Source organism: Scyliorhinus canicula, chromosome 2 (genome assembly GCF_902713615.1).
Source record: "Scyliorhinus canicula chromosome 2, sScyCan1.1, whole genome shotgun sequence".
NCBI lineage: Eukaryota > Metazoa > Chordata > Chondrichthyes > Carcharhiniformes > Scyliorhinidae > Scyliorhinus > Scyliorhinus canicula.
The window spans coordinates 221,010,546-221,035,474 of record NC_052147.1 but is presented as its reverse complement, the minus strand read 5'-3'; the positions used below and the strand labels follow the sequence as shown (position 1 = coordinate 221,035,474).

Here is a 24,929-nt window from a genome sequence, read left to right as displayed (position 1 = left end):
ACACGTCGTCTCCAGCTTCCCATTTCAACTAGTGTCAGCAGGATTTCACACCTAAACATTTGTCACCCAATTCAACTGAAGATCCTGGCAATTCTTTAATAACTGCTTACTAAAATACTTAATTTCAAAGAAGGTGTGAAATACTGTTTCCGTTCATGTAACTAAAAGTTCAATCTGCTTTACCTTGAAAGACAGGCATCAGTTTTACAGCTTGAGTTGTTAAGCTGTTTTCTTAACGCCTGTTTAATAAAGGCTATCTGCATTTCAAATTTCTTTTGCTGAATACCGTTAACCCTTTGTGGGATTTTTTCTACATTTTCTCACGTACCCTCAGGTTCTGCCAGACATCCATGTTTCAAATGACATATTTTCCCATTTTTACTTTACACATGGGAGTGTTCCTTTAAGAAATGTTTTTGTCTTATCACGTGGCTTCAATGATTTCATTGTGTGGGTGGAGCTGGGCATTGGCTCTGTGGGTTTTACTTGCGCTTTGGATTTGGACTAGTTTTGAACTGCGCAGGTTGAAAGAAGTGTTTCTCTACCTTCATTTTAAAAGCTGTTTTCAAACTGCTTGATAACTTAAAAGAGATAATTGCTTTCTGGAAGGAATTCAAACCTGCTGTTTGGAAAGGGGAACAGAGTATCACTAACGAGTCTTATATCAGTAAGAATGTTGTGTGCTAGGCCACACCTTTAAAAAGGGGTTTCTGGTTTTACTTGGATTTTGTTATTGTATTGGAACAGTTAAGGGGGAGTTCATTAAAGGTTTTACATAGATTGCTGTGGCTGTGTGGGGTCTTTATATTTGTAGTTGATAAAAATTCTTGCTGGTGTGTTTATACAATTGTTAACTAAATTCTTAGAATAACGCTTGTTTTTGATTAAAATGCCTAAGATGTTTGTTGAATAACACCCGAACGGCAGGCTCTTGTGCTCATTGTAGCCAAAATCAATAAACAGTTATAGGTCAGGTGAACTTCATAATATACTTTCGAGTTTTCAAAACCCTGGCCCATAACAATAGCACAGTTGCTTCACAGCTCCAGGGTCTCCGGTTCGATTCCGGCTTGGGTCACTGTGCGGAGTCTGCACGTTCTGTGTCTGCGTGGGTTTCCTCCTGGTACTCTGGTTTCCCCTCACAGCCCAAATATGTGGAGGTAAGGGGGATTGACCGTGCTAAATTGTCCTAAATGTCCAAAAAAAGGTTAGATGGGGTTACCGGGTTACGGGGTAGAGTGAAGGTGTGGGCTTCGGTAGGGTGATCTTTCCAAGGGGTGTTGCAGACTTGATGGGCCGAATGGCCTCTTTCTGCACTGTAAATTCTATGTTTATGTCTTAGGACTGTGGGAGGAAACCGGAGCATCCGGAGGAAACCCACGCAGGCACGGGGAGAACATGCAGACTCCACACAGACAGTGACCCAGCGGGGAATTGAATCTGGGACCCTGGCGCTGTGCAGCAACTATGCTAATCACTGTGCTACAGATGCTGGGGTTGTTCTCCTTAGAGGAGGAAAGAGGAGATTTAGACAGAGAATATAAATAAAAAAAGCTGAAGGGTTGAGAACCAGAGGGGACAAATTTAAGGTGATTGACAAAAGAACAGAGGTACCATGAGGAAAATGTTTGTTTGCAATTAATGGTTGGTATGGTCTGCCTGAGAAGGTTCAACCGAATTTTAAAGAAGCATTTGGATAACTGTTTGGAAGGAGAAAACCTTTACAGGGATATGGGGAAAATGTGGGACTAACTGGATTGCTCATTGAAAGAGTCTGCCCAAACTCAATGGGTCAAATGGCCCTCTTCTGTGCTATGCTATTCTATCCACTTTTTAGATTCCATGGTATTTAGATTTCAGTGTGGAAGGATGACTCTTGACTCCAAATTACAAATATTAAATCTTGAAAATGGCGTGATTGTGTATTCACCGTTCTCTGAATTAGTCCTCTGTATCCACTGGAGTTTCATAGTGTAAGCTGACTTGATCGAAATAGAACATAGAACAGTACAGGATAGAACAGGCTCTTCGGCCCTCGATGTTGTGCCGACCATTGTCCGAAACCAAGATCAAGCTATCCCACTCCCTGTCATTCTGGTGACAGGCTCCATGTGCCTATTCGGTAACCTCTTGAAAGTTCCTAAAATGTCCGACTCCACTATCAGAGCAGGCAGTCCATTCCACACCCCAACCACTCTCTGAGTAAAGAACCTACCTCGGACATCCCTCCTATATCTCACACCCTGAACCTCATAGTTATGCCCCCTTGTAACAGCTACATCCACCCGAGGAAATAGTCTCTGAACCTCCACTGTATCTATCCCCCTCATCATCTTATAAACCTCTATTATGTCGCCTCTCATCCTCCTCCGCTCCAAAGAGAAAAGCCCTAGCTCCCTCAACCTTTCCTCATAAGACCTATCCTGCAAACCAGGCAGCATCCTAGTAAATCTCCTTTGCACCCTTTCCAATGTTTCCACATCATTCCTATAGAGAGGTGACCAGAACTGCATACAATACTTCAAATGTGGTCTCGCCAGGATCATGTACAGTTGCAGCATAACCCCGCGGCTCTTAAACTCAAGCACCCTGTTAATAAGCGCTGACACACTATAGGCCTTCTTCATGGCTCTATCCACTTAAGTGGCAACCTTCAGAGATCTGTGGGCATGAACCCCAAGATCTCTCTGTTCCTCCACATTCCTCAGAACCCAGAACCATTCAAATGTTTTCTACCAAAATGAATCACCTCACACTTATCAGGGTTAAACTCCATCTGCCATTTTTCAGCCCAGCTCTGCATCCTATCAATGTCTCTTTGCAGCCTACAACAGCCCTCCACCTCATCCACTATTCCGCCAATCTTGGTGTCATCGGCAAATTTACTGATCCACCCTTCAGCCCCCTCCTCCAAGTCATTGATAAAAATCACAAATAGCAGAGGACCCAGCACTGATCCCTGTGGTACACCGCTGGTGACTGGTCTCCAGTCTGAAAATTTTCCATCCACCACCACGCTCTGTCTTCTATGTGATAGCCAGTTACTTATCCAATTGGCCAAATTTCCCTCTATCCCACACCTCCTTACTTTCTTCATGAGCTGACTATGAGGAAACTTATCAAACGCCTTACTCAAATCCATGTATACGACATCAACCTTTCTACCTTCATCTACACACTTAGTTACCTCCTCAAAGAATTCAATCAAATTTGTGAGGCAAGACTTACCCTTCACGAATCCATGTTGACTATCCCGAATTAAGCTGCATCTTTCCAAATGGTCATAAATCCTATCCTTCAGGACCTTTTCCATTAACTTACCACCGAAGTAAGACTAACCGGCCTATAATTACCAGGGTCATTCCTATTCCCTTTCTTAAACAGAGGAACAACATTCGCCACTCTCCAGTCCTCTGGCACTGTCCCCGTGGACCATGAGGACCCAAAGATCAAAGTCAAAGATGCAATCTCATCCTTTGCCTCCCAAAGAATCCTTGGATATATCCCATCTGGCCCAAGGGACTTGTCGACCCTGTTTTTCAAAATTGCTAATGCATCCTTCCTCAGAACATCTTGTTCAAGAAAATAGGAGACAGGCTTAGATAATGGATCTGGATCGGCGCAGGCTGAGAGGGCCGAAGGTCCTGTTCCTGTGCTGTAATTTTCTTTGTTCTTTATCTATCTCCTCCAGCCTACCCGCCTGTATCATACTCTCATCCTCAAAAACATGGCCCCTCTCCTTGGTGAACACTGAAGAAAAGTATTTATTCACGCCTCTCCTATTTCTTCTGACTCCATGCACAAGGTCCCACTACTGTCCTTGACCGGCCCTACCCTCACCCTGTTCATTCTTTTATTTCTCACATAAGAGTAAAAAGCCTCGGGGTTTTCCTTGATCCGATCCGCCAAGGACTTCTTATGCCCCCTCCTAGCTCTCCTAAGCCCTTTTTTTTAGCTCATTCCTTGCTACCTTGTAACCCTCAAGCGACCCAACTGAACCTTGTTTTCTCATCCTTACATACTCTTCCTTTTTCCTCTTGACAAGACATTCAACCGCATTTGTGAACCATGGTTCCCTCACACGGCCATTTCCTCCCTGCCTGACAGGGACATGTCAGTGAGTGGAGTGGACTTGATGGGCCGAATGGCCTTACTTCCGCTCCTATGTCTTATGGTCTTATGGACATACCTATCAAGGAAACGCAGTATTTGATCCTTGAACCAGCTCCACTTTTCATTTGTGCCTTTCCATGACAGTTTCTGTTCCCATATTATGCTCCCTAATTCTTGCCTAATCGCATCATAATTACCCCTTACCCAATTATAAACCTTGCCCTGCCGTATGGCACTATCCCTCTCCATTGCAATAGTGAAAGACACTGAATTGTGGTCACTATCTCCAAAGTGCTCTCCCACAAACAAATCTAACACTTGGCCCGGTTCATTACCCAGTACCAAATCCAATGTGCCCCCCTCTTGTCGGCCTATGTACATATTGTGTCAGGAAACCCTCCTGCACACACTGTACAAAAACTGCCCCATTCGAAGTGTTCAACATATAGAGGTTCCAATCAATATTTGGAAAGTTAAAGTCACCCATGACAACTACCCTGAGACCTCCACACCTATCTATAATCTGTTTTGCAATTTCTTCCTCCACATCTCTATTACTATTTGGGGACCTACAGCAAACTCCTAACAATGTGACCGCTCCTTTCCTATTTCTAGCTTCGGCCCGTATTACCTCAGTAGGCAGATCCCCTTCGAACTGTCTTTATGCAGCCGTTAAACTATCCTTGATTAACAATGCTACCCCTCCACCTCTTTTACCACCTTCCCTACTTTTACTGAAACATCTATACCCCGGAACTTCCAACAACCATTCCTGTCCCTGTTCTAACCATATCTACTTAATGGCCACAACATCGTAGTCCCAAGTACCAATCCACGCTCCAAGTTCACCTACCTTATTCGGGTCATGCTAAATTGGTTAAGGTTGGGTGGAGTTACTGAACCTAGGTAGGGCGGTCTTTCAAAGGGTCGGTGCCGACTTCTGCACTCTAGGGATTCTATGAATTGTTCAATAATTGCCATTTAATATTTATATGTATGGTTTAGCATAATATATATAGCATATATATAACATATATAGCATAGCAGCATGGTGGTTAGCATAATTGCTTCACAGCTCCAGGGTCCCAGGTTCGATTCCCAGCTTGGTTCACTGCCTGTGTGGAGTCTGCACGTTCTCCCTGTGTGTGCGTGGGTTTCCTCCGAGTGCTCCGGTTTCCTCCCACAATCCAAAGATGTGCAAGTTAGGTGGATTGGTCATGCTAAATTGCCCTTAGTGTCCAAAATTGCCCTTGGTGTTGGGTCGGGTTATTGGGTTATGGGGATATTATGGAGGTGTGGGCTTGGGTGGGTGCTCTTTCAAAGCGCTGGTGCAGACTCGATGGGCCGAATGGCGGCCTCCTGCACTGTAAATTCTATGACTCTATATTCAATTATAATATTGGTATTGCTGGCAAAGAAATTTAAATTTCTTTGAAATACCAACTTATTTAAATCGGCACAACTTATCCATGCTCCCAGTTTTTACCACTAAGCTAGTCCCACTTACTTGCATTTGGCCTATGTCCCTCTATACCCATCTTACCCATATAATAGTTTAAAATTGTTACATAATGTGATAAGTCGGCCCAAAAACAAGGAGAAACACCAGGGCCCATGATTTCTCTCCCTGGCCCTGTTCAGGATGGATGAAGCTCAACCTCGCTGCTTAAATGGGTCATCAATCTCGTTCAGCATAGTGACTGATAGATTTAGGCTGGCTGTTTGTGAGTTAGGAGAAATGTTTAGTGACTTGTGCTGCTCTAAAGTTGCTGGAAGACTGCAAGTTGTATTGTGGCATGTAATAATAATCTTTATTGTCACAAGTAGGCTTACATTAAAACTGCAATAAAATTACTGTGAGAATCCCCTAGTCGCCACATTCCGGCGCCTGTTTGGGTACACTGTGGGAGAATTCAGAATGTCCAATTCATCTAATAAGCACGTCTTTCAGGGCTTGTGGGAGGAGCAGCCAGAGGAAACCCACGCAGCCACAGGGAGAACGTGCAGACTTCGCACAGACAGTGACCCAAGCCGGAAACCGAACTTGGGACCCTGGCGCTGTGAAGCAACAGTGATAACCACTGTGCCACCGTGCAGCCCATGTGCTGAGGGCCTTGGCTATTACTTCAAGGATTATGCTCAGATCACTTTATTCCCACTCATGCCTGCTGTAATTTCTATCCCCCATGCCCTTCAACATAATGAGGAGAATTAACACAGTTGATACAGAGGACATGCTGCTGAAAGAGGGAGAAGGGGAGATGCCATGCTTGGGGGGCATTTTTCCGACCTCAACCTAAGCCAAGAACAGTGTGCGTGATGCTCCTGATTCACTAACAGTGCTCATTGAAATCTGCCAACTCTTGCAGGCAGACCTGCAGCCTTAGAAGAGCAAGAATGGCGTTGCTATTGGCTGTAAAGGTATCTGTGCTTGTCAACGTCTTTACAAGAGCTCCTTCCAGAATGCAGCAGGCGATATCTTCAATATCGTGTAGTTCACTTTGCAAGGGAAGTAACTGATACATTATAAGAAAGAGACGGGGAATACATTGCTACCTTTCTTTCCAGAGAGAAGCTGGTGGAGTGTATATATGACTTCACCAGATTTGTGGGCTACGCTGATGCAGAGCAGTGTTGAATGCATACAAGCTACTTTGCAGGTACTGTATTTAAATTCAGAGATGTAGCATTATATCAAAGGCTTTCACTCTTTCAACATGCAGCTGGTGTGTGACCATACTTGGAGCATGATCCAGGACAAAACAGCCCACTTATCACCACCCATTAACCACTTTAAGCATTCATTCTCTCCACCACTGGCACAATGCACTGTGCCAGGGATCCTTCAAATGCATCTTCCAAACTTGCGATCTCGACCAGCTAGAAGGACGTGGGCAGCAGAAGTGTGGGAACACGATCAGCTGCAAGTTCTCCTCCAGGCCGCACACCATCCTAAATTAGAGCAATTTGCTGCTTCTTCACTGTCACTGGATCAAAATCGTGGCTCTCCTTCTCCAATGACCTGCATGCTAGCCTACAGTGACTTATGGACTGGTATATCTGCACCATGCTTTCACATACATTAAATATCATTGAATAGACAATTGAAGGGCTTCCGGTGTGCATCATGGAGTGAGTTGTCACACACATGGCAGCTTCTGCTAAGATCACCGAAAAGAGCTCTTTTTTTTTTCTTTTTTTTTTTAAATTTTAGATTACCCAATTATTTTTTCCAATTAAGGGGCAATTTAGCGTGGCCAATCCACCTACTCTGCACATTTTTGGGTTGTGGGGGCGAAACCCACGCAGACACGGGGAGAATGTGCAAACTCCACACAGACAGTGACCCAGAGCCGGGATCGAACCTGGGACCTCAGCGCCGTGAGGCGGTTGTGATAACCACTAGGCCACCGTGCTGCCCAAAAGAGCTCTTTTTTAAGCAATATGGAGTGGATTTTTTATGAAAAAGTATAGGTGAATGTAGCAGGAGTTTTTTCACCCAGGAATGATATGTTTCTTGGTTTCCAGTCCCGCAGAAACAGTGTAGGATTTGGCTGGGGCTGCAGCATAGAGACAAAAGCCTATTCAGCATGCAGGCGGGGGAAGGGCTGTGTTAGAGGCCTCAAGCTGACCTGAGGGCCCTTGTGAAAGCGGGATTCTAGCAGCAAAGGGAGCAACTGGAAAAGATCTCACCAAGGGCTCTTTTAAGGGCCCGCAACGGCGCTGATTTGATTTTTCCCCAGGTGGGAACGCAGCCCCGGCGTATGGCGGCCGGTGGATGAGCTGGACTAGAAGTGGAGCGACCAGAAAATCAACTTTGCTGCAGAAGAAGGTGCGAGGCAAAAAGGACAAGATGGCGGCGGGCGGGGAACCGGCAGCGTGGCAGCAGTGGGCGAGGGAGCAGCAGGAGCTGCTGCTGCGCTCCTTCCAGTAACTAAAAGCTGAGATCCTGGAGCCGTTGAGGGCATCGCTGGACAGGCTCGGGGCGGCTCAGGCGGCGGAGATTCGGGAGCTGCAGCAAAAGGCTTCGGAGAACGAGGACAAACTCCTCGGCCTGGCGGTGAAGGTGGAGTCGCACGAGGCGCTTCACAAGAAATGGTTGGCAAGGATGGAGGAGATGGAGAACCGCTCCCGCCGGAAGAATCTGCGGATTTTGGGCCTCCCGGAGGGGCTGGAAGGTTCGGATTTGGGGGTCTACGCGGTCCTGATGCTGAACTCGCTGATGGCCGCGGGGTCGTTCCGGGGACCCCTGGAGCTGGAGAGTGCCCATCGGGTGTGGCTGCGGAAGCCTGGGCCGAACGAGCCACCCAGGGAGGTGCTGGTCTGCTTTCAACGCTTGGTCGACTGTGAGTGTGTGCTTCGTTGGGCTAAGAGGGAGAGGAGTAGTAAGTGGGAGAATACGGAGATCAGGATTTACCAGGACTGGAGTGCGGAGGTGGCGAAGAGAAGGGCTGGGTTTAACCGGGCGAAGGCAGTGCTCCACAAGAAGGGGGTCAAGTTTGTCCTGTTCCAGCCGGCACGCCTGTGGGTCACTTGTAAAGACCGCCAACTTTATTTTGACTCCCCGGAGGAGGCCTGGACTTTTGTCCAGGCAGAGAAGCTGGACTTGAACTGAGGACTGGGGGCTGGGGAAAGTTGTACGCAGCCCGGAGGCTTTGTCCTCCTTGATATCCTTTCGCTCTTTTTGGTTCTATTGGACGATGTTTTTAAAAAAAATTTTTTGCTGTCTTGCCTTTTCTTTCTGCTTTTCGGGACTGTTATCTGTTTACTTGGGTGTTTTATCATATCATGTTGGGATTTTATTATTTCACTGGTTACGGGTTTGGGTGGGGTTCACGGCCCTGTTGGGTCATGTGCCTGTCTTCCTGCGTTTTGGGTCGGGGGCAGGTCGTAGGATGGGGGGCGCGGGCCTCCCGCGCTGGAGAAGCAGGGGGCGGGGTTGGCATTGGGGGAATGGTTGGGGAACACTGGGGAGGGTAATTGGGGTGGCGGGAGCAGCCGGGGTCAGCAGGAGTCGGCTGACTTACGGAAGTACAATGACCGGAGTTACGCAGCTAGGGGGGGGGCCCTAGCTTTTGGGGGGGGGGGGGGGTTGAAGAGGGGGGATACCGGGTTGCTGCTGGAATGGCCAAGAAGGAGCTGGAGCGTGCAGAGGGGACCAGGATGGCGGTCTGTCGCTTTGGGGAACGGGCTAGTCGACGGGGGAGGGGGGCAGGTGGCCCTCTGATCCGGCTGATCACCTGGAATGTGAGGGGACTGAATGGGCCGGTCAAACGGTCCCGCGTGTTCATGCACCTGAGGGTGCTGAAGGCGGACGTGGCCATGCTTCAGGTGACGCACCTGAAGGTGGCGGATCAGGTCAGGTTGAGGAAGGAGTGGGTGGCCCAAGTGTTTCATTCGGGGCTGGATGCAAAAAACCGGGGGGGTGGCGATCCTGGTGGGGAAGAGGGTGTCGTTTGAGGCGTCGAGTGTGGTGGCAGACAGCGGCGGGAGGTACGTGATGGTGAGCGGCAAGCTGCAAGGGAAGTGGGTGGTGCTGGTCAATGTATACGCCCCGAATTGGGATGATGCGGGTTTCATGCGGCGCATGTTGGGCCGGATTCCAGATTTGGAGGTGGGGGGCCTGATAATGTGGGGGGGATTTCAACACGGTGCTGGATCCGCCACTGGACCGATCCAGTTCCAGGACGGGTAGGATGCCTGCGGTGGCTAAGGTGCTGAGGGGGTTTATGGACCAGATGGGAGCGGTGGATCCTTGGAGGTTCACGAGGCCAAGGGCCAGGGAATTATCATACTTCTCCCATGTGCATAAGGCTTACTCCCGGATCGACTTCTTTGTTTTGAGTAGGGCGCTGATTGTGGGGGTAGTAGACGCTGAGTACTCGGCGATAGCCATTTCTGACCAAGCCCCGCATTGGGTGGACCTCGAGCTGAGGGAGGAGAGGGACCAGCGCCCGTTGTGGCGCTTGGAGGTGGGGCTGCTGGTGGACGAGGATGTGAGGGGGCGGGTTCGAGGATGCATCGAGAGGTACCTGGAGGCCAACGATAATGGGAAGGTCCGAGTGGGGACAGTCTGGGAGGAGCTGAAGGCGGTGGTTCGGGGGAGTTGATCTCCATTCGGGCCTACAGGGAGATAGGGGACCAGCGAGAAAAGGAGATATTGCTGGGGGAGATGGTGAGGGTGGACAGGAGGTACGCGGAGGCCCCGGAGGAGGGATTGCTGAGGGAGCGGTGCAGCCTTCATGCTGAGTTCGACTTGTTGACCACCAGAAAGGCGGAGGCTCAATGGAGAAAGGCTCAGGGTGCGGTGTACGAGTATGGGGAGAAGGCGAGTAGGATGCTGGCACACCAGCTCCGTAAGCGGGATGCGGCTAGGGAGATTGGTGGAGTTAAGGACCGGGGAGGAGATGTGGTGCGGAGGGGGGGTAGACATTAATGGGGTCTTCAGGGACTTTTATGAGAGACTATATCGGTCCGAACCTCCGGCGGAGAAGGGGGGGATGCGGCGCTTTTTGGACCGGATGAGATTCCCGAGGGTGGAGGAGGAACGGGTGGAGGGTCTGGGGGCGCCAGTTGAGCTTGAGGAGCTGGTTAAAGGGGTAGGGAACATGCAGTCGGGGAAGGCGCCGGGGCCGGATTGGTTCCCGGTTGAATTTTGCAAGGCAGATGCAGACCTGCTGGGCCCCCTGTTGGTTAGGACCTTCAACGAGGCGAGGGAGGGGGGGGCTTTGCCCCTGACGATGTCTCGGGCGCTGATCTCCTTGATCCTTAAGCGAGACAAGGATCCCCTGCAGTGTGGGTCATACAGGCCGATCTCACTCCTGAATGTGGACGGCAAGTTGTTGGCAAAGATCTTAGCCACGAGGATAGAAGATTCTGTGCCGCAGGTTATCCACGAGGATCAAACGGGGTTTGTGAAGGGGAGGCAGCTGAACACTAATATACGGAGGCTCTTGAACATTATTATGTTGCCGGCGGTGGAAGGGGAGGCGGAGATAGTGGTGGCGCTAGATGCGGAGAAGGCCTTTGATAGGGTCGAGTGGGGGTACTTGTGGGAGGTGCTGGAAAGGTTCGGGTTTGGGGACGGGTTTGTCAGTTGGGTGAGGCTGTTGTATGAGGCCCCGATGGCGAGTGTGGCCACGAATAAGAGGAGGTCGGAGTATTTCCGACTATACCGAGGGACGAGGCAGGGGTGTCCCCTGTCCCCCCCCTACTTTTTGCACTGGCCATTGAACCCCTGGCTATGGCGCTGAAGGAGTCGGGGGATTGGAGGGGGCTGGTCCGGGGTGGGGAGGAGCACCGAGTGTCGCTCTATGCGGATGACCTATTGTTGTATGTGGCGGACCCGGTGGGGGGAATGCCGGTGGTGACGGGGATTCTCTGGGAATTTGGGGATTTCTCAGGGTATAAGCCTAACTTTGGGAAAAGCGAGCTGTTTGTGATACACCCGGGGGACCTGGAGGGGGGGATTGGGAGGCTCCCACTGAAAAGGGCGGAGAGGAGCTTCCGGTACTTGGGGGTTCAGGTGGCCACGAGCTGGGGGGCCTTGCATAAGCTAAACCTCACAAGGCTGGTGGAGCAAATGGAGGAGGAGTTTAAGAGGTGGGACATGCTGCCGCTGTCTTTGGCGGGTAGGGTGCAGTTAGTCAAGATGACGGTACTCCCGAGGTTTCTGTTCCTGTTCCAGTGCCTCCTCATCCTTATCCCAAAGGCCTTTTTCAGGTGGGTTAACAGGAGCATTACGGGGTTTGTGTGGGCACACGGGACTCCAAGGGTGAGACGGGTGTTCTTGGAGCGGGGCAGGGATGGGGGGGGGGGGGGGGGGCTGGCGTTGCCCCACCTCTGTGGGTATTATTGGGCTGCCAACGCAGCGATGGTGCGTAAGTGGGTAATGGACGGGGAGGGGGCGGCATGGAAGAGGCTGGAGATGGCATTCTGTGTGGGTACGAGCCTGGAAGCGCTTGCAACGGTGCCGCTACCGCTCCCTCCGACGAGGTATACCACGAGCCCGGTGGTGGCAGCTACCCTCAGGATTTGGGGGCAATGGAGGCGGCACAGGGGGGAAGTGGGGGCCTCGATGGAGTCCCCGATACGGGGGAACCACCGGTTTGTTCCGGGGAGAATTGATGGTGGGTTCCTGAATTGGCACAGGGCAGTTGTAAGGAGGCTGGGGGACCTGTTCATAGATGGGAAGTTCGCGAGCCTGGGTGAGCTGGAAGGGAAGTTTGGGCTCCCCCCGGGGAACACCTTTAGGTACATGCAAGTAAGGGCGTTTGTCAGGTGACGGGGTTCCCTCTGCTGCCGCCGCGTGGGGTCCAGGACAGGGTGCTCTCGGGAGTATGGGTTGGAGAGGGGAGGATCTCGGAAGTGTACCAGGTGATGCAGGAGGTAGACGAGGCCTCGGTGGAGGAGCTGAAAGATAAATGGGAGGAGGAGCAGGGTGAGGAGATTGAGGAGGGGACGTGGGCGGATTCCCTAGAAAGGGTGAACTCCTCCTCTTCGTGTGCGAGGCTTAGCCTCATTCAGTTTAAGGTACTGCATCGGGCTCATATGACCGGGACAAGGATGAGCCGTTTTTTTGGGACCGAGGACAGGTGTATTAGGTGCTCAGGGAACCCAGCAAACCATGTCCACATGTTCTGGGCATGCCCAGCGCTGGGGGAATTTTGGAAGGGTGTAGCAAGGACAATACTGAGGGTGGTAGGATCCAAGGTCAACCCAGGCTGGGGACTCGGAATATTTGGCGTTGCAGTGGAGCCGGGAGTGCAGGAGGCGAAAGAGGCCGGTGTTCTGGCCTTTGTGTCCCTAGTAGTCCGGCGGAGGATTCTTCAGTGGAAGGATGCAAGGCCCCCAAGCGTGGAGGCCTGGGTCAACGATATGGCGGGGTTTATTAAATTGGAGAGGGTCAAATTTGCCCTAAGGGGGTCAGTGCAGTGGTTTTTCAGGAGATGGCAACCATTCCTAGATCTCCTGGCAGAACGGTAAAAACAAAAGGTCGGGCGGGGGGGGGGGGTTGTCTCTTTGTTTTTATGTTGGGTTGAATATCTGTTTTTTGCTAATGACGAGCGTTAATTTATTGTTTCTCTTTTGTATTTACGGCGGGGGGGGGGGGGGGTGTATGGTTTTTTTTTGTTCTTAGAATTTTCTGTTATTGTTTTCTTTTTTGTGAAAATTTGAATAAAAATTATTTTTTAAAAAAAGAATAGACAATTGACGGGCTGAAGCATATCTTCTGCTATCTGGACCAGTCTTGAACCCCTCGAGAGGAACCTTGCAATGCTTTCCACAGTGCATCATTTGCCTTGGCCTGCTGCATCCTGCTCAACCATTGCTACCAGGTACACAGTGAGCAGTTGAGGAGACAGCCTATCTGGCTGCCTCTGAATGTTGAATCAACCTGTAGAAGCAGTGAATGCAATCCAATTCCCCATTCAGCAATAGTCCCACCTTACCATTCTGTGATTGACCACAATGCTAAGATAAAAACCATCACAAAACAAATTTCAAACCAACTTGATCAACCAAATCATCCACACTTCCATTAAAAAGTCAACTAATCACCCTTCTGCTTTCCTTTGGGGGCTGTTTTTCATGTCCCTTTGCCTGCCCTAGTGCTCAAATGCAGTGCTGCTTGAGTGACTGCAGCATGGTTTGACAATGTTTGATGAATTTATTGGAGTTTTTTTGAAGATATTGCTAACAAAATTGAAAAAGGAGAGTCAATGGAGCGTCAATATTTTGACTTTGAAAGGGCTTTTAATTCCATCCCCCATAGACGTTTAATTAGAAAAACAAAAGTGCATACTGTTATGAATTGAGGATTGGCTAATGAGCAGAAAACAGTAGAAATGAACAAATCATTCTTGCATTGGCAGGCTAGTGGGGTACTGCAAGGATCGGTACTCAAGCCCAGCTGTTCACAATATACATCAATGATTTGGATGTGGGGACCACATGTAATATTTGCAAGTTTGTGGATGGTTCAAAGCTAGGTGGAAATGTGTGTTGTGAGGAAGATGTTAAGTGACTACAGGAGATTTTGGACAGACTTAGTGAGTGGGCACGAACATGGCAGATGGAATATAATGTGGAAAAATGTGAGGTTATCCATTTTGGTAGAAAGAACAGATGTGCAGAGTATTTCTTAAATGGTACGAAATTAGAAAGTGCAGATGTATAAATGTGTGTCCTTGTCCATAAGTCACTGTAGGCTAGCATGCAGGTGTAGCAAGCTATTAAGAAGGCCTTTATTGCAAAAGGATTTGAGGACAGGAGTACTGAGGTCTTGCTGCAATTGTATTGTAGCTTGATTTACCACACATGGAGTAGTGTGTGCCATTTCATTCCCTCATCTCAGAAAGGATATTATTGCCATCGAGGGAGTGCAACGAAGGTTCACCAAACTTGTTCCATAGATGGTGGGACTGCCTTATGAAGAGAGATTGGGCAAAGTGAGACTGTATTCTCTAGAGTTTCAAAGAATGGAAGGTGATCTCTTTGAAACCTATAAAATACTTAAAGAAATATACTGGGTAAGATGTTTCCCTTGTTTAGAAAGTCTAGAATTAGGGGGCACAATTTCAAAATAGGAGGGATGCTGCTTAGGACCGAGTTGAGAAGAAATATCTTTACGCAGAGGATTGTGAATCTTTGAAATTCTCTACCTCAGAGAGCTGTGGAAGGTCGGTCATCGTGTATGTTTATAATAGAGATTAATAGATTTACAATCAGCAATAACGTTAAGGGTTATAGGGATAGTGGCTGTAAAAGATGTTGAAGTATCCGATCAGCCATGATTGTATTAAATAGCAGAGCAGGCTTGACAGGCTAAATGGCCTACCCCTGTTGCTATGGTTCGCATAAGGCTGCTGACTTTCAATGTTGGGGACTACGGATGGCAAGGGCCTGCCCCACCTCACCATGGAAGGAACCAGGCTGGCCTGGCTGGTTGTCAGGCAAAATGTTCTCACCCTGACACACAGCAGCAGGTCCATGCTCCATGGAGCCACAGGAGGACAAGTTGTTGGACTGCTTTGAGCCCTGATATCTATAAAGGCAACTCACTACACTTGTCAGTCTCGTTCAAGTGGAGCGGTCCCATCAGTGCAGCACCTTCCTGGGCCAGAACTAATGCCAGTGTCACATGGAAAAGAATCCTTCTTTCCCACACCAGCATTTCAGCTGTGTGTTAATTCCCCTGGTCTGTGCTCCTATGCCAATTAGCATGTGACTCGGACAATAATCCAGAGATTAATTACCCTCAAAGTCTTGCTTTTTAATTCAGAGTTGAACTCCTGATACTCTTTTTCCAGATAGGAACAATGAAGGGATCCTATGTTGAGTGTCCCAATGTGGACTGTGGCAACTGGTGTCACTTTTCACTTTCCTCTCCAACTGCTGTGAAATATGTCTTACGCTGGCACTGGGTGTGCAACACCCCCTTTGGGATTTGTGTTCTTGGCTGGAGAGAACATCATCAGCCCTGCTAGATACAGAGTCCCCTATTATGACCATATTTCAGTTCTGCTCTCTCCCCACACCAACACTGGACAGTCTCTCACAGTGCCATGGTCTGCATTGTGGCTGTCCTCCCTGTGGCATTTTCCATGTCCTCACAGGTAGCGAGAACATTATACCTACAGGTAGCGAGAACATTATTCCTGTTGTCAGGGCAAGTGCCTGCGCGACCTCCTTCGTAACCTTCCCTAAATCCACATAACCAAACTCCCTTTAAGTCACACCCTCACTTTCCTGGACCTGTGTTTTCTTCTGGGGTATGGCTGCGTTCTGAAGAAAATAGTCCAGACTTCCTCCTCCCTTGTGTGCCTGAGTCTCTGCAACTTGCACTCTAATTCAATGACTGAACCAGAGAGATTTGAAAGGGTGTCATCTCCTCCTACCTTGTTTGCTTGGGATATTCTGGTGTCCACAAGTTCCCACATCCGGTAATTCAGACAGCAGTTTGCTCCAATTTATCTTTACCTAACCATATGTTATTTATTTAATTAATCAATGCTTTATTCAGGCTACTATTTGTAGTTATATTAAATACTTTAACTGGTTAAGCTATAAATTTAATACACTTGTTACGATTGATGTGTTAGACGGGTTGGTTTGACGTTGACTGCAACTGGATGCAGGGAAGCTAGAAACAAACGTCGAACACCGGAGATGATCCAGCACGGTTTTATTTAAACTAAGAACGGCTGTACATATTCAACTTGGTTTGACACTCTACTAATCCTACTGACGACCTCTTACTGGTTCGACCAGACTTACTAGCTACCACATGGCAATAATGTCCACTGACTTGTGCACTCTGACTGTCTCAGTGTCTGGGTCCCGAAAAGAGCGAGAGTCTTAATGCCCTGTGAGCTTTATAGTGGTGGTGTCTTTTCTGGTGATTGGTTGTTCTGTGTTGTGTGTTCATTGGTCATCCTATGTGTCAATCACTGCCTGTCTGCATCTCATTATATACATGAGTGGATATTATGACAATGATCCCGATTGATGTTACTATTAGATGTGAAGATTCCAGAATGGACTTCTGCCTTGGGGCGACGTGGTAGCACAGTGGTTAGCACTGTTGCTTCACAGCCACCAGGGACCTGGGTTCGATTCCCTTGGGTCACTGTCTGTGCAAACCCTGCACGATCTCCCCGTGTTTGCGTGGGTTTCTTCTGGGTGCTCCGGTTTCTTTCCACAAGTCCCGAAAGATATGCTTGAGGTGAATTGGATGTTCTGAATCCTCCCTCAGTGTACTGAACAGACGCCATGGGAATTTTCACAGTAACTTCATTGCAGGGTTAATGTCAGCCTACTTGTGCCATTAATGAAGATTATTATTATTAAAAGATCATAATTTTAACCATTTTTTGGAAAACGTGGTGGAACAGAGCTACAGGATTGCTCATTAGTTTTTTAAGAACAAGCAAAACAACATTTATTAAACATGAAGAGTTTAATAATACAATATTCCTTTAATCCCCCCTTAGCTTCACAAATTTCAAAAAATACCACACAACCAATGCCATTCAACCGATATTCCATCGGATAATCTCCCAATCCCCCCCGATGTATATCCTGTGAGGGTTTCCAAACTCCCCTCCCAAAAGGGCATGATTTAACATCTTCCTTCAAACAATTGCTTTCCTCCCAGCTTGTTTACTTTTCACGTAGTAACCCTCCTCAAGCATTATAGAGGCACAGTTTGATCTGACCAAACCCCTACACAAACACCTTTGTCTAGCGGAATCTAACTATAGGTTTCTCCTTTCCCCGTGTCTGCATGGGTCTCACCCCCAACAACCCAAAGATGTGCAGGGTAGGTGGATTGGCCATGCTAAATTGCCTCATAATTGGAAAATAAACTATAGGTTTCCCCTTCCTTATATGGAAATACTAAATTGAACCTACTTAAATCTATATCTTATTTCTAATATTCAGCAATGCAAATATGAATTCCTTAAAACTACTGTTTTCCTGACACAGTGCCTATACTTTCCTGATCCTAGTTTGAAATACTGCCCTAGTTTAGATGGAAAGAAACCTTATAACTTAAGACTCATAAATCTATAACCTATTTGCTTACCTAATTAATGCCTCTGGACTTTACCTTCTTCCATTTCCCTTTTCAGATGCTTCCTTATTTTGTAAAAGACAACAACAATACTTTTCCCTTCACTGCTTTGAATTCCCTCACTCACCAAATTTCATGAATTAATTAATTATTCTTTTGAAGTGGGGAGCGGTGGCAGAGTGGTATTGTCACTGGACTAATAAACCAGAGACCCAGGGTAATGCTCTGGGGACCCAGGTTCAAATCCTGCCACTGCAGATGGTGAAATTTGAATTCTAGGGGCAGCACAGTAGCATTGTGGATAGCACAATCGCTTCACAGCTCCAGGGTCCCAGGTTCGATTCCGGCTTGGGTCACTGTCTGTGCGGACGGTCTGCACATCCTTCCCGTATGTGCGTGGGTTTCCTCCGGGTGCTCCGGTTTCCTGCCACAGTCCAAAGATGTGCAGGTTAGGTGGATTGGCCATGATAAATTGCCCTTAGTGTTGGGTGGGGTTACTGGGTTATGGGGATAGGGTGGAGGTGTTAACCTTGGTAGGGTGCTCTTTCCAGGAGCCGGTGCAGGTGCAGACACAACAGGCTGAATGGCTGCCCCCTGTGTCGTAACTGTTCTTTTAAACTCCCCCACAATTGTGGTGAGATTTGAACTCCTGTCTGTGGGGCATTAGTCTGGGCCATTTGTCCTGAGTTACTAGTCCAGTAACATTACTAATATGCTTCCATTCCCCTAAACGGAATGGATTTAAAAGGAAACAAGATAAGCAAGGTGGAGAAATGTATTGATGTGGGCAAGTTAGGGTTGCTGTTCAAGAAAGAAGCCAAATAAAAGTGCAGATGTGTAGATAGACTGTACTCTTGATGGATAGGGAGGGATGCAGAAGAGTTATAAATGTAGGTGTCTAGAGATTAGGTAAAGGAAGAATAATCATCAAGAAAAAGTGGGACAGGTGACAATTTGTTCAGAGACATTGCTATGGATGTATCTGGGAAGGGAATAGAAACCAGACTTATGTAGTTAGAAGAACGTCTGTTCAATTACTCTTTTTGTATTATTCATAATTGTTGCTTGATAGTTTACACTAACTCCCAATGTAACTTCTTATTCAGTGAACGTCTAATTAACTCTGTTAGCAAAGCAGGAAAGTTTTTGGTCTGCCATCTACTCTATTATTGCTTAAACAATCACCCAATTATGCCAAATTTGGCAGTGACCGATAGTTACAAGTAGTCATGGTGTGAATGTGATTTATTATGCTTTTGGGACACTGCATCACTGTTTTCCTGAGCTTTGACTGTTGCTGGATAAATTGTCATTTGACAAACCTGGAAGAGTACTACTCTATATTTGGTTTAACTAATTTATCAGTCCAGTATTTCTATGGAAGAAGTCTCAAAGATACATTAACTTTTAATTGCTTGACTACTATTTCAGGATGGTTTTGTTGCAAATTCTACCAGAAAGGAATGATATCAATTTGGATCACATTTAAATGATTCAAGACATGGGTTGTTTGTCCTTCTGTTTTAACAGTATTTGAAAGTTGAAGCAGCTGATCAAATGTAATGTCAGGATGGACAAGAGCAGATACCACTCTCAAAATATTTTATAGGTTAGATTTTCTACTGAGTCAGGATGTTGATTTTTCCATAGTATTTCACCTTGTAAGTAAAATAAACTATTGGGGTCACTGTCAGAGATTTACTCTTGAGACTTCCATATATCCCTACAATCCTTTTGATCTTCAATACCCTGTCCCCAACCTTCAAAGTTCTGAATTTGACATCTTGGGTGTATCTCCTTCCCTTTGCTCTATCATTGTTAGTTGTAACCTCAGTTGTCCAAAATGTATGGCTTTGTATTCCTTTCTTAAGCTCCTCTGCACCTGTACCTCCCTCTCTTATTTTAAGATCTTCCTTAAAATCTGTCTCTTTGGTCAGGATTTTAGACACCTCTGAATATCACCTCCTTTGGATCAGTCTCTTTTCCTACCATGTTGATCTCATTGTCCCTTGATATTTTTGTGTTAGAGATACCATAGAAATTCTGATAGTGCTGGTGCAAATCTATTGCAGAACAAAAACCTAACTAATCAGGACAGAATATCTTGCGCTTTCTTTCACTATAGCATTTTGTACTTTAGAATATTAGAATATCCTCATCACGTTACAGCATTTCTGTTTACTGTAATAAAATTAAGCAGAGAAGTATATCTTTTTGTAAGTCGTGCTCAATGTGTAGAAATATTTTTATAAAGATGAATTTCACTGTCTGACTATAAATGTTTTATTTGAACAGCAACAAAGCCAGTACCGTAAGAAGCTGTTTGAAGCCTCTCATTCCTTGCGTGCCATGACATTTGGCCAGGATCGCTATAAACGACGGTACTGGGTACTTCCTCAGTGTGGAGGTGTGTTTGTTGAAGGCATGGAAAGTGCAGAAGGTAAAGTGATTCAAGCTTTTTTAACACGTGTCTCAAACCTGGCCAGGATTTCTAGAAGTAATTCTGTTGCTGTGGTATTTGTAATACTTATCAATCCAATCCAATCCAATCCAATGAATACATTACAATCAAACTAACATGACAAGTTAGAGAAACCTATAATCTTGTTGCAGTTGAAAGTGGATAACTCAATGGTATATTTTTTAAATTAAGATAATTTTGCTTTGATAAAAGGCATGTGCTTGTGGGTTTTTTTCTGCCTTTTTTTCCATAAATAGACCCTTCTCAGTATAAACATCATCAGAGAATGGCTAGATTATTCTCGGTACACCTATTTGGCCAGGAGCCATGAGATATGCAACATGACATGGTATGGGCAGCTTGTCCCTTTTTCTTTTGACTTTACTTTCTTTCTGCCTAATTCAATTGAAAATACTTCTATTTTTACTCTTTGAACAAATTAGAACAAGAAAACTCATGACATTGATTTAACCACTTCAGAATGATTGAATCATGGCTATACTAAGAAATTTACTTTGTAGCTTTAAACTGAGATTGTTGTTGCTCAGTCCATTTTAAAACATTTATATAGGAATTAAGCTTGCCAATACAGATGCTGTTGTAAAAAATAGTAAATTAGATATTGTTGTACCATCTAGTATCTTGCAAACAAAAAGCTTATTGAACTTGATTTTTTCAACAAGACTGTATACATCCATATCACATTCCTGAAGCATCTCAAGGTACTTCAAATACTATCAATCATTTTCAAATGTACCATCTGCTGTTGTGTACATACAACAATAACACTGCACAGAGCAAGATGCTACCAATGTCAGAATGGAATTAATAACTAGCTAACTGTAATTAGTAGTGTTAGTCAAGGGAGGAAAATTTATGTTTCTTTAACCTTCCCCGGATCACTGCGTCAGACATATGGGATATTGCTTTAGAATCTCATAGAAGGATGGTACCTCTTGCATTATTATTTTTATTGATTGATTGAAATTTATTGTCACATGTACCGAAGTACAGTGAAAAGTATTTTTCTGTGACCAAAGGAGCGTGCACAGCACGTACATAGTAGACAACAGAATAATCGACAGAGAACATTGACAAATTGTACATCAACAAATAGTGATTGATTACAGTGCAGAATAAGGGCCAAACAAGTGCAGCATAGGGCGTTGTGAATAGTTTTCTTACAGGGAACAAACCGTCCAAGGGAGAGTCATTGAGGAGTCTAGTAGCTGTGGGGAAGAAGCTGTTCCTATTTCTGGATGTGCAGGTCTTCAGACTTCGTATCTTTTTCCGGATAGAAAGGTCTGGAAGAGGGCAGAGCCTGGGTGTGAGGAGTCTCTGACAATGCTGTCTGCCTTCCTGAGGCAGCATGAGGTGTAGACAGAATCAATGGGAGGATGGCAAGCTTGTGTGATGCGTTGGCCTGAGTTACCACAGTCTGCAGTATCTTGCGGTCTTGGGCCGAGCAGTTGCTCCACCAAACTGTAGTGCAGCCAGATAGGATGCTCTCTATGGCACATCTGTAGAAGTTTGTGAGAGTCGATATAGAAGTAGGAAGTAGAAACATTGTTGGGCTTTCTTGACTGTTGCATCAACGTGAGTGGACCAGGACAGACTGTTGGTGATGGTGACGCCCAGGAAATTAAAGCTATCAACCATCTTCACTTCTGAGCTATTGGTTGGGGGGGGGGGGGGGGGGGTGGTGGTTTCGGTACACCATGCAACCAAGTGATCTATCTCCCTTCTGTAGTCTTATTCGTCATTGTTGAGATACCACCCACCATAGTTGCATCATCTGCAAACCTATAGATTGAATTGGAGTTGAATCTTGCCGCACAGTCGTGTGTGTGTATAGGGAGTACAGTACGAAGTCTAACAACACGAGGTTAAAGTCCAACACGTTTGTTTAAAATCACTAGCTTTCGGAGCACAGCTCCTTCCTCAGGTGAATGAAGAGGTAGGTTCCAGAAACATACATATAGACAAAGTCAAAGATGCAAGACAATACTTTGAATGTGAGCATTTGCAGGTAATTAAGTCATTACAGATCCAGAGAAAGGGTTAATCGCAGGTTAAAGGGTAATGAGGTAACCTCTTTGAACTTGACTGTTCGACTGGCATAGAACTTGTTCAGTTCATCGGGGAGGGATGTTCCAGCCCCAGAGATTCCACCTGGACTTGCTTTGTATCCTGTGATCTCATGTAAGCCCTGCCATAGACGTCATGGGTTTGTATCATTGGCCTGGTACTCTAGTTTGATCCGATATTGTCTTTTGGCGTCCCTGATGGCTTTCCGTATGTCGTACCTGGATTTCTTATAAAGGTCAGGGTTGTCAGACTTGAACGCCTCCGTCCGTTACTTTAGCAGGGAGTGGACCTTTTGGTTGAACCGGGGTTTCCAATTGGGGAACACCCGTATTGTCTTCTTTGGTACACAGTCCTCGACACACTTACTGATGAAGTCTGTGACGGTGGTTGCGTACTCATCCAGGTTAGCTGCCATGGCTTGAATATGGACTAGTCCACAGACTCCAAACAATCGCGGAGAAGGTCCTCTGATGCCTCGGACCAGCACTGCACGGTTTTCTTGACGGGTTCAGCTCGCATGAATTGCTGTTTGTAAGCCGGAAGTAGGAATGCTGACTTGCGGTCGGATTTGCCAAAGTGTGGTCGGGGAATGGAACGGTAGGCATCTTTTGATGCTCGTGTAGCAGTGGTCCAGGGTGTTTGCATCTCTGGTGGGGCAGAAGGTATGGTGATGGAGTTTGGGTAGAACCTTCCTAAGGTTGGTCTGGTTGAAGTCTCCAGCCACGATTGTCAGGGCTTCAGGGTGATTTGTTTCTTGGTTTTTGATGGTGGAGTGCAGTTTGTCAAGTGCTTTCTTCACTTCCGCCTGGGTTGAGATGTAGACTGCTGTGATGAGTACAGAGGTGAATTCACGTGGAAGGTAGAAAGGGCGACACTTCACGGTCAGATATTCTACGTCTGGGGAGCAGCGGCACGCTAGGGACACCACACCCGAGCACCAAGAGGTGTTGATGAGGAGGCAAACAACCCCATCCTTCGACTTGCCTGAGGCCATTGTGTGGTCCATCCGGTGGATCGAGAAGCCTTTGGGTTGGTTGACGCAGTCTGGTGTGGCCAGAGTAAGCCATGTCTCAGTGAAGCAGAGCACACAGCAGTTCTTCACTTCCCTCTGGGAGTTAAGTCTGGCATTGAGGTCATCCAGCTTGTTCTCAATCGCTTGAACGTTCTCCAGGAGTATGCTGGGGAGAGGTGTCTTGAAGCCGCGTAATTTAAGTTTCACCTGCAGGATGGCGCGTTTTCTCTGCTTCCTGGGTCAGCGGCTGCTCTTGGATGCGGGGGGTTGGATTTCTGTAAGGTAGGTGGTTACATTCGGAGGGGTCGTGGATGATGGTGGTGGTGACAGGGTCACTGGAGGGGGTTGTAGGTGGTTGGTCTGGTCACGTGGGGTGGCGAGGTCGGGTTCACCTTCCAGTGTGGTCAGGTGGGTACCTGTCGCTCCAGGTTGGCTCGTGCATTCCCGCTTCACTGGCAAGGCTTCGCGTCTAGTGATCCGAGATTGGTTGCCTTGGTGGTGGTACTTCAGGATGATGGACAGGCTGAAAATGTTGAGGAGGAAAGCTGAAATCTTGCATCTTCCAACTCTCTTTTTTTTGTACCCTGGGTTACGCTGCCACTTTTCAATGTCATTAAATTCAAAAATAATTAGATTAATCTGGAGTAATGTTCTTCTTTTAGAATCATACTTGCCTTTCATTTGTCCAGGTAGCACATACAAATGGCACATTCCTCTATTTTACTTTTGGGTAATGAGGCATGGATGAGAAGAGTCTAGGTGTTCTTTTTACATCAGACATCTTTGTGCTTTAGTCAGATGACTTTTCTCATTTCATTGTATATGAGGCCTTATTCTGAATTGAACATCCATTGCCCAGTAATCAGTAATAGTCTTGACTATTGTCTACTTACACAAGTTAGCATTTGTTATTTAAGTATTATTTTACATTGTAAAAAGTCTTAAGTCACAAACATTTTGTGAAAGACCTGACGCAACAAATCTCTGGTTTTGATCTTCCATGAAGCGCATGGGCAACCTTAAACCACATCTGCACTAATCATGGCAGATCTGGATATTTGATGCACAAATATAAAATGTTTTGGCTGTGATCATCCAGAACAGACTATGAAACATATAACATCTCACTGCCTGATTTGCAATGTGAAGGACACATTGCAGCTGTATACGCCACAATCCTTGATTTATTTACCTGGCTTAACCAGCTGATTCCAAAATTATACTTGTTGCTCGACATTTATATCCCAAAGCAAGAGGAATTGTACTCTTTAACAGTTACGGGTGATAAATTGGACGCGGCAGTGCCACTGATTGGGTGTTAAGTGTGTCTGAGGTTTCAAAATGGCATCTACTGCGTTCAGGTAATCTTTTGATGGAGGTTTGTTAGACACCATCTTGGTAAAGAGGTATATAAGCATGAATTTAATGTCTGTCTGAAATACCGAGAGCAAGTAAATTCCTGGAACCCAGGGGCCCAACATTGTAGCGAGAACGGCAAAAGCGCTTCACAGCGCCAGGGACCCGAGTTTGATTCCTAGCTTAGTTCACTGTCTGTATGGAGTTTGCACGTGCACTCCGTGTCTGTGTGGGTTTCCTCCAGGTGCTCCGCTTTCCTCCCAAAAGTACCAAAAGACGTGCTTGTTAGGTGAATTGGGCATTCTGAATTCTCCCTCAGT

The 24,929-nt window shown here is 46.6% G+C and overlaps 1 protein-coding gene across 16 annotated transcripts in view; it reads left to right on the top strand.

The window, feature by feature from the left end:
• The window catches only part of baz2ba (bromodomain adjacent to zinc finger domain, 2Ba), a 563,986-nt gene that overhangs the window by 464,445 nt on the left and 74,612 nt on the right, over window positions 1-24,929 (top strand). For all 16 annotated transcript variants that reach the window (XM_038789612.1, XM_038789617.1, XM_038789613.1 and 13 more), the window contains one exon: window positions 19,988-20,132. In XM_038789612.1, the coding sequence (XP_038645540.1) occupies window positions 19,988-20,132 (145 nt within the window). The remainder of the gene's footprint in view (window positions 1-19,987; window positions 20,133-24,929) is intronic.